Below are 16,897 nucleotides of genomic sequence, written 5' to 3' on the forward strand. Positions count from 1 at the left end.
TGTATTGTTAAAACTATGTATGAGGAAATTTTCTCACCTATCACTCCAATGATCTCTCCTAGCATCAATTACCTGCTATAATTATCAGATACCATGGTAGACTTTGAATACTCAGGCACTTACTCCATATAGCTAAGTGTTTATGGAAGGATAGTGAACATACTGACCAAAAGGTTCAGAATTTAAAATCCATTTAAGAAATGGGAAGTAATGGATACATGTGAGATCGGGAAAGAGGGATAATAGGCAGTCAAGGGCACCAACCTGAGTAAACTGAAACAAGCCCTGGGAAATTGGAGTCTATGGGAAGGCTGCTCTCCTGATGTCAAGACTAGCAAAAGCATGACCACATTGTTTCCTTTTTGCATCAAAGTCTGCATATAAACCTCTGAACTTGAGCACCTCCACAGCATCCTTCCTGGGAGCCTCTGTCAGCTAGCAAGAGCTTTTCTTTGTTCTTTCTAATAAATTACACCTAGTTTGTTCCCTCTTGCTGGCTTCATGGACTTCATTCTTTGTCATCTTCAGGACAAGAACCCCAAGGAAGGAGAAAATTGGTGACATATACATGGGCTTCTGTAGACAGATCTCCCACCCCCCTTTCCATTTGAAAGAGAAAAAGAGAGAAGGAAAACTGCCATATCTTCCTTACCAAACAATTCCTGAGTACAGACATGGAAAAAATTGAGGATTTTAAGCATTCATTTCTTAAATCATATTTTATCAGTATGAACCATCACTTTCCTAGACATCTGTATTTTCTCTTGATTTCTATCACTATTACTAGCAAAAAACTTTCTTTTGCAAAGAAGCAGTTTTATAACTTATTTCACAGGAGTTTCTGTAACTATAAAGGGCCACTCATAGTAAATGTAAAATACATAATGACCAAAGTCCGTTTTTGCCAACACCTAAGTATTTTGGGGGACATAATTGCTTCATGTGAAAAGTTGTCAGGTAAGAGTATGGCTCAATATGATGTACTAGGAAGGGCTAAGAAATTGGTAAACACCACAGGTAGTGAGAATCTATGATTCCACGTTGGGTTTTTATTATACCAGTGAATAGTTATACAAATATATTACGTGTATTTTGTAATAGTGACATTTGCTTTATGTTTCTGTGTGTGTGTGTGTGTGTGTGTGTGTGTGTGTGTGTGTATTACTGGGAATCAAACCAGGGGCACTCTCCCACTGAGCTATATCCTCAGTCTCTGTTTTTCTTTTCTTATTCTGAGAGAAGTTGTTAGGTCACCCAGGTTGGATTTGAACTTGGGATCCTCCGACCTCAGCAACCCAAAATGTTGGAATTACAGGCATTCACCATGGTGCAGGACTCCTGCTTTATGGTTCTGAAACAAACAGACTCCACATTTCTACCATGACAAAGCACTCCGTACCCTAAGATGAATGAGGAGAAACAGTGCCATATCAATTTCTGATCTCACAATAAAACATGGAGTATTTATTGGCAAAAAAATATAGAATTTTTGATTTTAGAAAGTTTAGAGTCCACAAATGGACCATATGGGACATTTGGCAGTATTTTGTTAGTAATATGCTAATGCTTCCATGGTGCCTTTCTCCTACAGATATCTTTGATTTTGAAGATAGTGATTTTAACAATGTAAATATGTTACCCAGGTTTGATTTTTTTTGGTATGGATAATTTGCAACCAGCATGAATTTAGTGACAGCAACATTTTTATCTAGTGTCAATAGTGTGCTCTTGTCCAATATTCCAATACCCTGCAGAAACATCTTCATTTAAGGACAGAAAAACAGATAATTACAGAAATTATGGCACAAAAATGTTTTGTATTTATTCACAAATTTTCCAAGTCACTTTATTATAAAAAAGTCAAAAGCAATGCCTTAAAATAATAATGATTTTTGCCTGTGAGCATAACTTTTTAAAATTTTAGACTGGAGATATAGCTCAGGTAAAGATTGCCCAGCATGTGCGAAACCCTGGGTTCAGTTCCCAACAATGCAAAAACAAACAAATTTGGTCCTACTTTCACAGTACCAGTTCCTTTTCTAAGGATTTTACTGTAGTTTTGATAATGGATCACATAATCTATACTTGAAACACATTCAGTATCCCTACATACATTTATTTATCTTGGAAACAATTTATTGATATATATATATATATATATATATATATCAAAAGATTCAATTTCTTTATGAAAAACTTCATAAAATATTTTTTAAATAATCAGGTGGATACAATAAACATTGCTCAATTCTTAATTTTTCTGGTATTTTGGCGAAGAAAATTAATTAAAAATCCAGAGCTCAGAGACCTTTAAGGACCTCCTATTTCAAGTTTATCTCCTTGTTTTTCTTTTGCTACCAGTATTTAATGCCCAAACTGAGAGCATTACCTGGTGATCTTGACCTAGTAATCTTTGACAGTATTGGAATTTGATTTGTGTTTTGCATAGAAAGAAATTTACTTGCTAACTATTTATGTTAAAATACTTTAAACCAAAGTCTTTGTGAGTGATTTTTAAGAGGAATTTTGAAGAATAATCAGGAATGTGTAATGATTTTAGTATTCACAGAGAAGTGGCAGCACATATTTATAAATGGCTGGATAATACACCCATTTTCACTGAATGCAGAGTAACATAATGGCAAAAAATAAATTTCTTTCCATGCAGAATCCTCATATGTGGAATGCAAAAAGGCTTTTTTAGCTGCTACTTTAGTTCTCTTCATTGTGCAGGGGGAAGAAATGGCTGGGACACTGACTCTTTGTGGGCCATAGGTTCTGAACTATGCCTGATTTTGTTCATTTAAGGGGCACCTGGCATTGTCCGGGAAGACAGCTGATTGTCAGACCTAGAGTTAGGTGGGGTGCTATTGACTCTTAGTAAATAGAGGCCAAGGATACTGCTGGGCGTTACCCTATAATGCATAGAGCTACACTCTTCTAACAGGATTAGTTTGAAATGTCAATAGGGCTGAGGGGGACAATCCCTGTGGTAGAAGACACTCAAGTTTCTTTATTAGGAAGTTAGCTGGAAAGATCTGCTATATAAATAAGACGTTTTGGAGTTCTCCAAACTTAGAAAGTTTTTTGTTTTAGTTTATTTTTTTTTCTTTTTGGTAGTAGTTTCAGTGTGTTTTTTAAAAAAAACTTTTAACCACAGACAAGCTGGAGATGAAATATGCTTTATCTCCCATTTTTAGGGAAATACCCATCATTCACATCAAACTTTCTATTTGCTAAATCAAACTACTAGCTGTTCCTTACAAATGCCTAGAAATTTGCCATTTCTGAACTTCTGTTCATGATACTTCTTTTCTGGATTTTGCCTCCCTGTTTCTGCCTACTTGTCCCCCAAAAATCCAAGTCAGAAGTAATTTCTTGCTGGAAATAAATTTTCTTAGTGTTTCAGTTTCATACCATTTCTTTCCTTGTGGTGTGAATTCACTTCCTAACATAAGTATTTCATCTTTGACAGGCACAGACCCTGGATAGTCTGTTTTCCATGGTGCCTTGCTCAGTAGATATTTTAGGGATGAATGGAAGCTTTATAGTTGCTCTTGTCAGTGAAGCTCTGCTTTGTTGATTGACAATCTGAAAAAGTTCTACTCATGTTCTGTCTTACTTTCCTGCAACAATGACTAAAACCCATAATACAGTAAAAAACTGAGCCAGGAATAACCAGCTGCCAATTTTCTCTGTCCTCTCTTAAGGGAAGCAATTTGGTCCTTCCACTTTCCTTCATAAGGAGCTGTGAATTGATTTCTTCTGCCACTGCATCCTCCTTTAATACATTCTTGGGAAGTCAAAGCTCCCCCTGAATCCCTAGACTGAATTTAGAGAGTTAAGCATCCCTGAATCTCACATACAGAAGCCATTTGGATCCAAATTCATTGTCCAAATGGCCAACTTCAAGAGACAGCCTATTGTTTCTCTTTCTTTAGACTAAATGGACAGGATTTTTTTTTCCCATGAAAGATATTATTATTGAGTGGTTGTACAATTTTTACCTTGGAGAATAACTATAGGATTATCTTGAGAGAAGATTCTAAATGGTTTTTTTCAAGAATGTTTTCATTGGTGAGATATACTTGCCTCCTTCTATTGAGACTTAGCAAATTGTCTTCACACTCAATTTTGTTGCACTACTCAGTTTCTATGCTGTCTTCTGCAAACAGGAGAGAATGTGTACAGCAAGGACAGGGGTAGGGAAGGGAAGAAAACAAATCTTGTTTCCTGTGGATACTTTGTATAACCCAAGGAATCCTTTGTCTTCACTAATATGTATTTGAAGCTGCAGACTGCACTTGGAAATGCCCTGAACACATTTTCTACCTGCCAGTTTGGAAAATACAACTTCAGGCAATTCATTCACTCATATCTCTGAAATACAAGGACACATCTCACCTGCTGCTTTTGTTCTTGGACTCTCTGTAGGCTTAGGAATCAACTCTCTGTCCATCTGTCCTTCCAGAACATTTCTTAGAAATTTTTGAACAGGAATTGGAGGAAAAAATATTCTTCCTCCCATTATTATCTGAAGAAATGTGGATCTTGTTTTTCCTAATATATTTAATTGTTTTGTTTGCATTCTATAACATCATGTGAATTCCATAATAAAAGGCAATGAGTGGGCCAGGGATGTAGCTCAGTGGCGCCACACCTGCCTGGCAAGCAGAAGTCCTGAGTTCGATATCCGGTACCAAAACAATAAAAGGTAATGAGCTCTCAGTCTTAATATATAATTACTAAATAAATTCATCCAGGCCTTCTTTTTATAACTGCATTTATGTGATGCGGTACTTGAGGGCTGCAAAGTCTTAACACACCCTCCCAAAACAATCAGTGTGCTTTCCACGGAAAGCTTCAGATGGTCTGTAGATTTGTCCTTCAGTGTGATGTTAAAAATTTTACAAATTAGAAGAATCAAAATGTTACATTATTTCTGCTTGAAATTGCTCTACTTCTGGAACCACAATTTCTAAGGAAATGTTTAAAGAGCAAGTGAAAACACTGTGGACAAAGAAAAATAAATGAACATCACAGCTCATCCTAGATTCTTAGAGGTCTGGCTGGGTGAGATTATTCTAGAAAGCCAATGGAAGAAACTAGGTGTCCGGGTGAAAGTAACTATATAAAAAATTTGAAGAAGAATATAAAAATGAATGAAAACTAATATTCGTAAACTATTTTTAACATAAGAAACCCCTCCATTTTCCTCATCTCGTTCTCTATTGGATTTGAGCCGGGAAACAAGGATTAGGGATATTTCAGGGACCGTCCCTGTTTGAAATCAGACTAGAACCTTATCTATAAACAGCACCACTGCAATCAAGGGGTATCATCTCCTTTACAGTTACTATTTTGGCATTCTGACTCCCAGACACTCACTCTTTCCTTTTTGGCTAAGAAATTCCCTAATCCCAAAATAATTCAGACTTTTATTCAATTTTTTGCAACCAAATCCAACAGGATTTCCATTATTGTGTTTAACGACTTCTCAGTGGTGGTTTTTCTGGACAAAACCCATATTTATTTCTGGTTCATTATACAGCAAAGGCTCACCGATACATCACTTAAAATGGAGGTAAAAATAATATCTTCTGATAAGTTTTTTAGGGGATTAACATTGCCTGACATATAGAACACGCTATATAAATCTAAATTGTTACTGTATTATGCTCTGAATGACTTGAATGCTACACTTCTTTGATTGATTGGGCTGTAGATTAAGAGCAGAGTTTTCACACGGTGCTTAACACTCAAATATTTCTAACTTCATGGAGTGTGAAGGTGTCCCTCCTTGGCTCCAGGTAATGAAACTGCAGGGTCCAGGAGGGGTAAGTCCAGGTAGCTGTTGGACAGGGCTCCAGCACTTAGGCAGCGCTACGTATTCTCAACAAGTGTCTCTGAGCATTCCTTGCAGTTGCCATACCCTTCATCAGGAGAAAACTTCAGAAATCCACCAGAAATAAATGAAAAGTTCCTTGAATGCTTAAGGAGCAAATGTATGTACTGTGTTTGATAGGAAACATTTATACAAGCCTTCCAAATGATGATGGCTTGGGAGCTGATGCATATTCACAGGCCCCTTTTGGACTCATTTACTTTTCAGCAGTATTGTTTCTCAGAAGATGTATTTTCCTTGCTATACACTCAGGGCCCCGTCCTTCTCCTCTGGAGGCACACAGATGAGGTATCTAGAATATTTCACTTTTTCATATTGCTCCAAGTTAGATTGGGTGAACCAGGTGGTCCCAGGTATATTTTGTAGTATAGCTGGAGATAAGACAAATTACTTCTTTTCTCATCTATAAACCAATGATTTCTAATGTCTTTTCCAGCTTATAAACTTGATTTTTCAGTTTGCTGCATATTTTATGTAGAAGATTATGTGCCTGGGAACTCATGGAATGTGTCTAAAAGTCTTTTAAAATTACCAAACAGCAGAGGAGAACCTGCAAAGGCAGGGTGTGATTAGAAAAAGCATTTCACTGTTAAGTTGGGATATTTTGGGCTAAGATTATGCAGTTACAAAATGTGCTTGTAGAAGGAACCTTATGTGTGAATTGATTTTCTCTTGGTTGCTTCTCTGCAGTTGGATAAATTATTAGTCAACAACACCAAAATGTGCATATATCTTTCCTTAATTTGTTTTAATCATAATTGTCATTGTGATTAAGCATGTATGATACATGTATGTTTTTTATATAAACACACAACACACACATATATGTTCTGATACAAGTTCAGGTTCATGATGTCTGAAAAATGAATCATACAAAGAACCTTTAGAAGACACAAAGCCCAACTTTCTTATTTTGACAAAGGAGGAAATGGAGCTTCAGAGAGATTAATTATTTCACTCAACATAACCAGCCAGTGACTAAGGAAGAACTAGAACTCTGGCCTTCCGACAGTAACCCAAGCCAGTGTTCATTATATTTGGGTTGTTCTTATCTTCTGAAGTCAGCCACAGTTAGCAGTGAGCCTCTGCTAATACTGAGCACTGTGAATAATGAGGCCTGGTGCCTGCCCCAGAGGAGCTGGGGCTTCACAAGCGAGTCAGTCATGAAAACAAAATCAGTTTGTTACTGAGTCCCTTGTGGTGCATATATTTAAATAATTCTGGAACAACATTGTATCTCCACCAACATTTTCTTTGTTACAAGGCTGAGCATCCCTAATCTGAAATCCAAAATAAAAAATGCTTGAAAGTCTGAGTGCTGATATGACATCATACTGGAAAATTCTAGCTTCTATGATGGATCAAAGTAAAAACTCAGTCTAAAATTACCTGCAAACTATGAATATAAGGTGTAAGAAACATAAGTGAATTTCATGTTTAGACTTGGGTCTTGTTCCCAAGACATCTCATTATGTACATGCAAATATTCCAAAATAAAAAATCTGAAATCCTTGCATAAGGCATATATAACTAATATAAATTGTTGCTGTTTTGTTAGTCTGTACTTTTGTGTTTTGGATTTAACACAAATAGTGTACTGAATCACTCTTCTAGAATCAGTAAAGATAAGGCAGGAGGAAAAATTGTGCAAATTCAAGTTAGCAACAAGGGTAATTTAGAGTGTTAAAATTTCAAATGCCATATATTTATTTTATTTTATTTTATCATCACCAAGAAAGAGAAAGAGAATGGGGTGAAAGAACTATCTGAGCATCGTGCATATTTAGTCGAAAAGAGTAATCATGTTATAACACAGGAAGATTTTTATTTCCAGCATTGTCATTACAGTTGAAAAGGTTGTACTGTTTTATATTCAACCTCAATTCTGGTCGAAAGGACAATTTATTCCTCTTCAAATATTTCTGAAGGTTTTCAAGATAGATTTGAAATATGCAGCTTTTAAATTATGGAGTTTTCCCTATAATCTTAAAAGTAAATAAAGGATCAATATTCACTGTCCCAATGCCAGGAGAAGGTTAGAATAATTACTCGGACAGATTCCTCCACAACTCTTTTAGTGCATATATTGGGAAGTAAGATTTCAAATACAGATTCAGCATAAATCCAGATGAAACCTTTATAAAAGCCACTGTTGTTTCCAGATGTGTTTTAGGAATTACTCCACTGGCCACTGGCGTGTAGCCCTGTAAGAATAACAATAGGTACTGCTTAGTGACAGATATCTTGTTTCCTAATTCAAAAGCTCTGAACACCAATGATAAAAATGATGTTATTTTCAGTTGCCTTTAAGAAACTGAAAATAATTTATAACCGAAAAGCTGGCCTTTGATTATTAGTTGAGATTTTATTAGGAAATCTGACTGCCCTGAAGGACAGTCTACTGGGAGACTGGGTCTGAAATTCTGTACCCATCCAGAACTGAGAAAAAAACAAATTTTTCAAATAACAGGTGGAAAATCTTGGATACAAGGCATTCACACTTCACCATTTCACCTACATGATTGACTAAGTCACTTGGCAACTCCCAGACACAGGCAGTACCGGGGACATGGTGGCGATCCGGACACACACAGCCCAACCTGCTGTAAGCAAGTGAGGGGAGACAGGATTCCATGAGTGACAACTTTGGTATAGTAAGTCTCATGAGAGGGCTGAGATTCTCCACATGACTTCTAATATGCTTCAATCACATCGGGATAATTAAGTCTGAATTTCTGGGGCTTTGTAGTGTCATAGAAACTCTGCAGGCAAAACTAATACGGAAGCAAAGTGGAGAGCTCCCACGTGGGAGGATACAGGATGCTATGGAAACACATGGTAAGGCAATGGCTCTCAAACGGCTCTCAAACCGTGGCAGGCATCAGAGTCACCTCTAGACTTTTAAAGCACAGAATGCTATGCTGCATCGTCAGGGTTCCTGATACATAGGTCTAGGGGAGTGGGACGTTAGAATGTGCATTTCTAACAAATGCCTAGCAGATGTTAATGTTGCTGGTCCTGGTATGATATGATGAGAACCGCTGTGATAGCAATAATTATCCTCACTTGTGGAGCTGAAGTAGGATTCCCAGAGTGGGCTGCTAAGGCTGAATCAGAGTTAGGGAGGTATGTGAGAAAAGTTGAGTGTTTGTGTATGTGGTGGTTTCCGACAAGAAAAGGCAGGAGGAAATGTTTCACATAAAGGGAAAGCTGACCATAGGTCTGGGAATGGATTTGAGAGGAGCACAGTGCAGTTCAATCTAACCACTGACAGCTAAGTTCTGGGGGCAGCACAGCCCCACCAAAGAGTGTTGGTTATAAATTGAGAGCATTGGCTAAATGGGAATAGAATTTGATCACATTCATGGTTTTGTAAATTTGGTGCGATGACATTACTGAGCACGAGTTGGACATAACTGGAAAAAGTTTAAGTAGGAAGCTTTTGCAGCTTTCAAGCAAAAAACTAAAACGATAGTTTGCAAATAGATATTGGAGCTGGGAAGGAGATGAATGGACAGACTCCAGGAGCAAATGAGACAGAACAAATAGGATTTGGTGATCGAATTATGAGAGGAGAGGAAGATCAGGAATGAAGGTCGGATGTGGATCTGGCTGCTAGATGTTACTGATGACTTTCCACAGTGTCAGGAGCAGGAGATAGGTCAGCTATAAGTTTAGACATATGGAGGCTGGGGCCCTGAGGTCGGGGATCTTCAAACAGAGGCACTGAAGAGGTGGGCAGCTGCATGGGCTGGAGTGCATTATGAGCTGGAGGTAAGTGTGGGAGGTCATCAACATAGGAAGGGCAGCTAGAGACCTAAGTATAAGCAGGGGATAGAGAAGGAACAGGGAAACAAAAATAGAAGGACCGTGGAGGTTTGGGATTCTGGAGAGATTTATGTGGCTGAAGTAGAGAGAGCTATGTTCACTGTAGGATAAAGGATCACAACTCACATGTCTTCGAAGTGCGGCTGACTAAATATGTATAAAAGGGGTTTTCTTATGGGACTCCTGTGAGGGTCTGCCTATGGGTGAGTTGAGACCGTTTCTCCTTGTTACTTCGGAGAGAGGCCACCTTCAACCTTCTGTGCTCCTCCTGTAGCTCCAGAAGAGGAGCTCGGCAGTCTACTGCAGCCAGGCTAGGTCAGGGTGAATACTGGGAGAGGGAAGGGGCTACATCACCGCGGGGCAAATTCATGGTTCTCAAATGTTGAGTTCTAAATTAGTCATCCAAAAATATTAAGCGGCCATTAGGTCTGCTCTGGGTTGCTGGGAAAACACTCGGGCCCTAACACATGACTGCAGAGTTTACGGCACACACTTTGTTACCTGGCTTGGGCCAGTGCCTTTACCCAACGCGGAGGAACATGGATTTAGAATTTAGCAACAATCATCAAACCTAAAACAGGCAACAAAGAAACAAAAATGAAAACCCTCAGCAAACGTGTTTGAGAGGTAATATGACATTTTAAATTCAAGGATTTCTGGAACAATGCATCGTGTAGTTGCAAACAATGTAGTTTGATATAAATGATACAGTGTGCAAATGAGTTAATATTGAATAAAGAAAAGCAAAACAAAACCCCCACCGTACCCTTTTTTCATCATTTAGACTTAGCAGTGCTTTTACTCTTTCAGCTTAAAAGGACAGCAGGATCTCCAACTCTGTCTTAAGATCTTCTTTCTCACCCCTCCGGTAAACTACATTAACCTTAACCATGGTGCATGTGGTGGACCACACGATTCCTGTTACTCTCCCGGCCTGTTCTGCTTCCAAGAGACATTACAAACTTACAATGTTACCATTTGAAAACGTTCTCCTTTCAAATTCACCAGTTTCTAGGGGTGTGTGGAAACACTCCTCACTGTTCTACCAGGTATGAGTTAGGCTACTGGCTGCAGCTCATAGAGCCTGACAGGAAACAAAATCACAGAACCGGGTGCCCTCAGAAGCAATGATCAGCAACATTTTATAGCCACTGTGCTGCCTATTTTTGCTTCTGTTTTAAATAATCTATCCATTTTAAATGTAAGAATATAACTGGATACATCTTTCTTTGCAGACTTGACATCATCCTTTACAATCAAACTGGGCATACTAAAATTTTAAACCATAGTGTTAACCAATCTATCAAGTTAAGTGGTACTAAGAAGCTATAGCACATTCTCTACTAGACTATCATCTTCATGCATTAAAAGAAGTAGCAAGTAGGGTGAATGTAATAAAATTTAAACACCTTCCATTTTTACAAATGTTTGCCTTTTTACAGCAGGTGGACCCTGGTCCTTATTTAGCTCCTGAAAAGCCTGAGGTGGTGGTGGAGCCTTCCGTGTGTTTCTCCCTGTGAAGTTTTATATGGACTTGATACATCTCACATCTTGCCATGGACCCCTGTGGTAGTCAGAGTTAATCAAGAGCATAACTGAGAAAGAATCAACTGCAAGCACTAGCTTTTGTTCAGGTATCACATATATGAACCCAAATTGGGGAAGTAGATGCTGCTGCTGTTACAACCCAAGACAGGAAGGGAAGAAAGACACTCTTACCATTGTCATTGCCTTGCTTGATTTCCTCTGCTGTCCGATCTATCAACACATACAAAGACCAAACCACACAGGTAATGGCGATGACATGGAATGTGACAGAGCAGAAGATTTTCCTCCTTTCACTTGTGGTCATCTGTAGTTTTTCCCACTGTAATCAGAAATGAGCCAGTCAAAACTGAATTGGTAACTAGAAATTTTTCCTTGGATTTTACTTCCCAAACAGGTTACAAATGGAAGGAGAGCATTGTGGTTTGGCAACTTTGGATGAAGCTGTAGTATTCAAATCAATCTTTATGGTTGAAAAGATACGAAGTCATAACCTATACACTTAAATTAAGACAAAAATAATTTCCTATTCTCCAAAAGAATGAAATCAAGCCATTTCTGTTTTGCCAGTCTTTGTCTGCTTCTGTATCATGAGTGAGGTAGTTTCAACGTTTTACAATTTTTAGAAAATGTTTCCTTTTTCAGTTTCTGCCTATCATTTCTTTGTGTTATCAGTGATGATGGGTAACATCTGCTTCTTGGATTATCACATAATAATGACAGTGTTGTGTTCTTCAATATGTGAGTTTAGCAAGTGTTTCAGTTGGTCAATATCTCCAAGGGAAAGTCAACATTTTCTGTTCACAACTCTTAGAAAAACAAATTTTAAAATCTGGACAATGGAAGAAAACTGTCAGAGCCTCTTTCATAATGGCCTTGGTTTGTTGCTTCAGAGAGTTCCAATGCTCAGACATTGTCTCTACCACACCCCTCAGAAAGCCGAGGGCTGCTTTCTGCTTTCGCCAAGTGGGAGAGAAAGAAGGCTGTGAGTTTGTGGATATAAGGTTTATATGCGGGAATGCTTTCCATACTTCAAATGAATAGACCTCAAAATAAATTTCAAAGTCTTGACAGGTACTGTGCATTTCATTTCCACATTAGGAATTATGTCTTTATTTTTCTTTGGCTCACTGTATTTCCACAGAAAAATCATATCTCATGATTTTATTAGAGATGAGCAGATATACCAAACTTTTAATGGTCCATGATTCTTCATATTACTGTGCTCTTGCTAAAGTAAAATCTTAAGAACTTGGTAAGACTACTTCTTTCCCATCTCAGAAGCACACACATAAAATTTAGTACACAACTCAACTAAAAGCAAGAGGGTATACACTATGGTGCGTAAGGTCCTTGATCCCCCTCCAGTTTGACATAAGGCTGGCCAGGCTTCCTCTCTCTTGGCTCCAGTTGCCTCCTCTTTATGAGAAGCAGATTATGGCAGAGGCAGTGACAGAGAGACCAAGGGACAGAGAACCATTTTTCACTTCCTTTATTAACAAGCTAATTCTTTTAGGGTTGACACTGTGCCTAACTAAAAGCTACCTTTAGCCAGCCTTTTCAGGAGTGAATGAACATTGATTACTTTCCACCAATGAAATGTCTGCAGATATGCACTGGGACATCAAAGAATTGCCCTGTTTTCCTTTCCTTTATTTTTTCTTCATTGTTACCAGAAAGTCATAACAAACAGATCAAGTATCAACAGTCATGTTGCAACCTCAGAGGAAAAGCCTTCTCAATTGGAAGAATCTCAGGCCAGTTAGCAATAAGTAGTCTTTGGCCTTCCAGCTGAATGTAAGGAAGATAAGGTTTATCTCATTAAGCAGTGATTTCCCAGGTCTTTGCTATTTGATGACAAATGCAATTCCTAGTTAAAAAAATAAAAAAGATACTTTCTAGCCTCCCTCCCTGCCTGAGGGTTAAGATCCTATAATTTGATGTGCAGAATACAATACTTATAGTCCAAGCTTGATAATCCAGAGAGCTTTTTAAACTTTTGAGAATAAAAAGTTTTATTTATAAACATTACCCTTCCTTTCCTCTTATTGGCAAACCATCACATAACTTGCCTTATAAAGATCTATTTGAGCTAACTAACAATTTATACTTTTTCCTCTACTGTTCATTTTTTCTCATTAAATAATGTCATATATCATATTCCAAGTATAATATGGAGAAATTTTAATAATGTGGCTGGGAATGCACGGCTATTTCATTCTAGACTTTATTTTGAATTAATCAACCTTGACTTGAAAAGATTTTAATGTTACTCTGACATTTATCAGAAGTTCACATCTCATCTGTGAAAGATTGATTTTTAACATTTTAATTTTAATCTGATTTATTGGAATGTTAATCTGAATAATCTGTTTAATTATAGAATATAATTTGGCAATAGCACTTTGGGGTTTAATAAATACCCCTCGAATCACTTCAATATTTAGTTTGCCCAAAGAAAAAGTGCAAAATGGTACAGAAGAGCAGCTTTACATGTTCAGATTCTCAAAATGTTCCAGTGTATGAGAAGACCTTCAGTACCCAAATAGTCATACCAGATAACTCTCAATTGTAAAACTGGCTTTAAAATCTCCTTAAAAAATGAGACTTCCTTTATTTAAGGAGAAATTTGATGAAATGACTGGGATTTTAACTAAAACTTAATGAGCCTCCAGTAGAAAAATATCAGTGGAGCGGACAGGGATGGACAAAATAATTTGTAAAGATTCCTTCTAGTTCCAGACAATAGAAGTTCCAAGTTATCACTTCTAACTGACATTACAAGTGATATATTAAGGGAGAAATGAAGTGTAAGGGGATCATCAACCTTTTCAATTTATAAAGCCTTACAGGAACCATTGAGAAATTCACTGGACAGCAGGTAAGCAAATGTGGTGCCACAGCACCCTCTTCCTGGGAATCATGTTAATGCATCTAACATTCAGTAGGTGGCACCAGGGGTATCAAAGTACATATAAGCTAACTGTTCATTCATACTGTTTGTTCAGGTTGTATGCAAAGTTTCAATACACTTTGCAAACATTTTGCCAAGTCTCAATACATTTTCACAGTGAAAAAGAGATGGAGAAGGAAAGGCTAAAGACCTTATTTTAACAAAATTGCCATGAAAGTGCTGTGATTTAATATTTCTGATGTTGAAATTCAGTTTGCAAAAGTTGTGATGGGAAAGTGATAATCCATGAAAATTCACATAACATTTGGCTCCCTTGCTTGGGTCGATAAAGCAATGCATGATTCGTGCCGGGCATACCAGGTGTGCAATGTCATCATTGTTACACCTTTCCGGGGTTCCAGAAGAACCTCTTGGGGTTCTCAAAGTCTGTTGTTCTAATCCACAACAGCAACATGGAACATTTGTTAGAGATGCAAATTCTTGATCTCCACTTCTGAGATGACAATATTTGCTTTTCCCACAGGCCACTCAGAAAATACAAACTTCACCTCTTCATTGGTGAAGTGCAGCCTCTGACAATGGAATCAGCTCACCTTTGCCTTGCCACTAGTGGAGGACCAAGCAGAGGCAGCTGCTTTTCCTCTAGATCTACACCACATATTCAGTCTCACGTCTCTCACTTTTAAGGAGACACATCTTTGAGTGGTCACAGGAAGTTGGTGGAAATGTTCAGAAAGTGGCTCCTTTTCCCTTCCTCAAGGGTCAAAAGAATGGACCACAGCACGCCATTCACCTCTTTATAACTCTTTATAACTCACTCTTTCTAACCCTGTCAACTGTCTGATCTGTCCTTCAGCAATCTTCAAGCTCTCTGTCATACTTTGAAAATGGGGCATCAGCTAAGGTTGGAGAAACCAGTTTCACAAAATCTTACCACCCCTACATAACTTGCTGTAGGCTTGATAGTCCTTGGGTTTTGACTTTTTTTTTTTTGGTACCGAGGATCAAACTTGGAACCTTGCACTTGCGAGGCAGGCACTGGAAAGTCCCTGGGTTTTGGGCACTTGTGTTATCATTCTTGGCCCTTTGTCTTTACAAATGCTCCTGAAGTAGTAATGGCAAAACTTTTAGAGATCCAGTGCCAAATTGCAACCCAAAACCCACTTAGTTACTGCAAAGTTCCAACATTACAATTAAACCTGAATACTGAAGTTTTAGTTTAGAAAAAAAACCCCACAACTCTAAATTAACATCTTTTGTCTTAAAAGAAAAACACAGTAACATTTGAGCCATAGGTTCCCTACCACTAAAGAACAGAAAGAATTGAATAGAACTCTATTATTTATTCAGAAATATACACCAGATTTTTCTGAACAGATTTCTGAATTATAGTACAAATTGATGCAAATATTGTTTCTGCAAAATTTTCCATTTGCTCTAACCAAACCAAACTTTGCATTACAGTGTCAGGTTTTTAAATTTAAATTACTTGCATTTGTATTCTGCCTTAAAATATAAATTCGAAAGCACTGTCTAATGAAAATGTTTTAAAAATATATTTGTATTCTGCCTCAAATATAAATTCAAAAGCTCTGTATAATGAAAATGTTTTAAAAATATTTGTGGAACGAAGACAGTTTATTTTCACAATATTAAAATACGTGAGAGAGGCAAAGGCACTGTTTTTTTTCCTCCACACTGTTCCATTACATTTGCTAGCTTTCCAACAGCGTCAGGGAAATCTGCAGACTGACAGAGCAAATACCTACCACTTGGTGGCGCCAGGTTCCAACAGTAGCTGGTTCTGTTTTTCCTGTAGCGCCCGGCCCAGGAGCTTCAGGCCCGCCAGCAGTACAGGGTCTGCCTTTCATTTCATCGGTCCAGTATAAACGCGAGGCTACATTTTAATGGTTTAAATTTTGTTCTGACACACCTTTTCATATTATGGTGGAGGTTTGCCACATTTGAGCAGAAAATACCTACAACAGCAGTCTAAAATGGATTGCCTTATCTATACACTTTACTAAGATATGTTGTGCTAGAAGACAGTAAGCAAACTCTTCAAAAGTTCTGGAAATTGCCACATTAGGAAAGTTGCTAGAGGATCCATTCCTATGGAGCAGTAGTTCTCAAAGAGTGTTTCCGAATGTCAGCCTGGGAACTTGTTAAGAAATTCCAATATTTCTGTTCCTAGACATGGATGCTCTGAAACCCCGAGAAAAACCAGTGTTTTGTTTCAGATAAGGAAATACCCACTCGACATCCTATGCAGGCGTTCAGGACCAGCCAATGCTGCAAAACCAGGATGCAGGATGGAGCCAGAAAAAATTGATCTCAGATATAGAGGATGCCATGTTGGCCTGACTTTACCCCGGACATTCCCACCTCAGGGCCGTCTTGGTCTGACCTGCTTCTGACTCAGACAGAACCAGCCCAAATACGGAGAAAAAGAAGGTGGAATCCATTTCCAAGAAATGCCCACCCCTTTTATGAATAATCCTCTCTTTTTTCTTTAAGACCTCCTTTTCCACAGAACAACCCCTTAATAGAACCCTCAGCCTTTATTGTATTTGGAAGCTGTCTTTGGTTGTGCTTCCCTCTTCTCCTAGTCTTTGGCCAAGAAAAAAATTTTGATGGCTGCTCTATTGGTACTAGGTTTTGTCCTAGGGCTTGCAATTCTAGATGGAAAAGGACTCAATCTTGGG

At 38.1% G+C, this 16,897-nt stretch overlaps 1 protein-coding gene across 26 annotated transcripts in view; it reads right to left on the minus strand.

Annotated features, from left to right (window-relative positions):
- Positions 1 to 16,897, minus strand: part of Marchf1 (membrane associated ring-CH-type finger 1) — a 1,027,787-nt gene that overhangs the window by 14,810 nt on the left and 996,080 nt on the right. For 21 of the 26 annotated variants that reach the window (XM_087216905.1, XM_087216904.1, XM_087216913.1 and 18 more), the window contains one exon: positions 11,453 to 11,600. In XM_087216905.1, coding sequence (XP_087073031.1) covers positions 11,453 to 11,600 — 148 coding nt within the window. The other 5 variants (XR_015453398.1, XM_087216896.1, XM_087216898.1 and 2 more) reach the window with 5 other exon arrangements.

The sequence above is a fragment of the Heterocephalus glaber genome, unplaced genomic scaffold (assembly GCF_053883595.1).
Source record: "Heterocephalus glaber isolate CG9 unplaced genomic scaffold, H.glaber_assembly_v1.0 deba00001460, whole genome shotgun sequence".
NCBI classification, from domain to species: Eukaryota; Metazoa; Chordata; class Mammalia; order Rodentia; family Bathyergidae; genus Heterocephalus; species Heterocephalus glaber.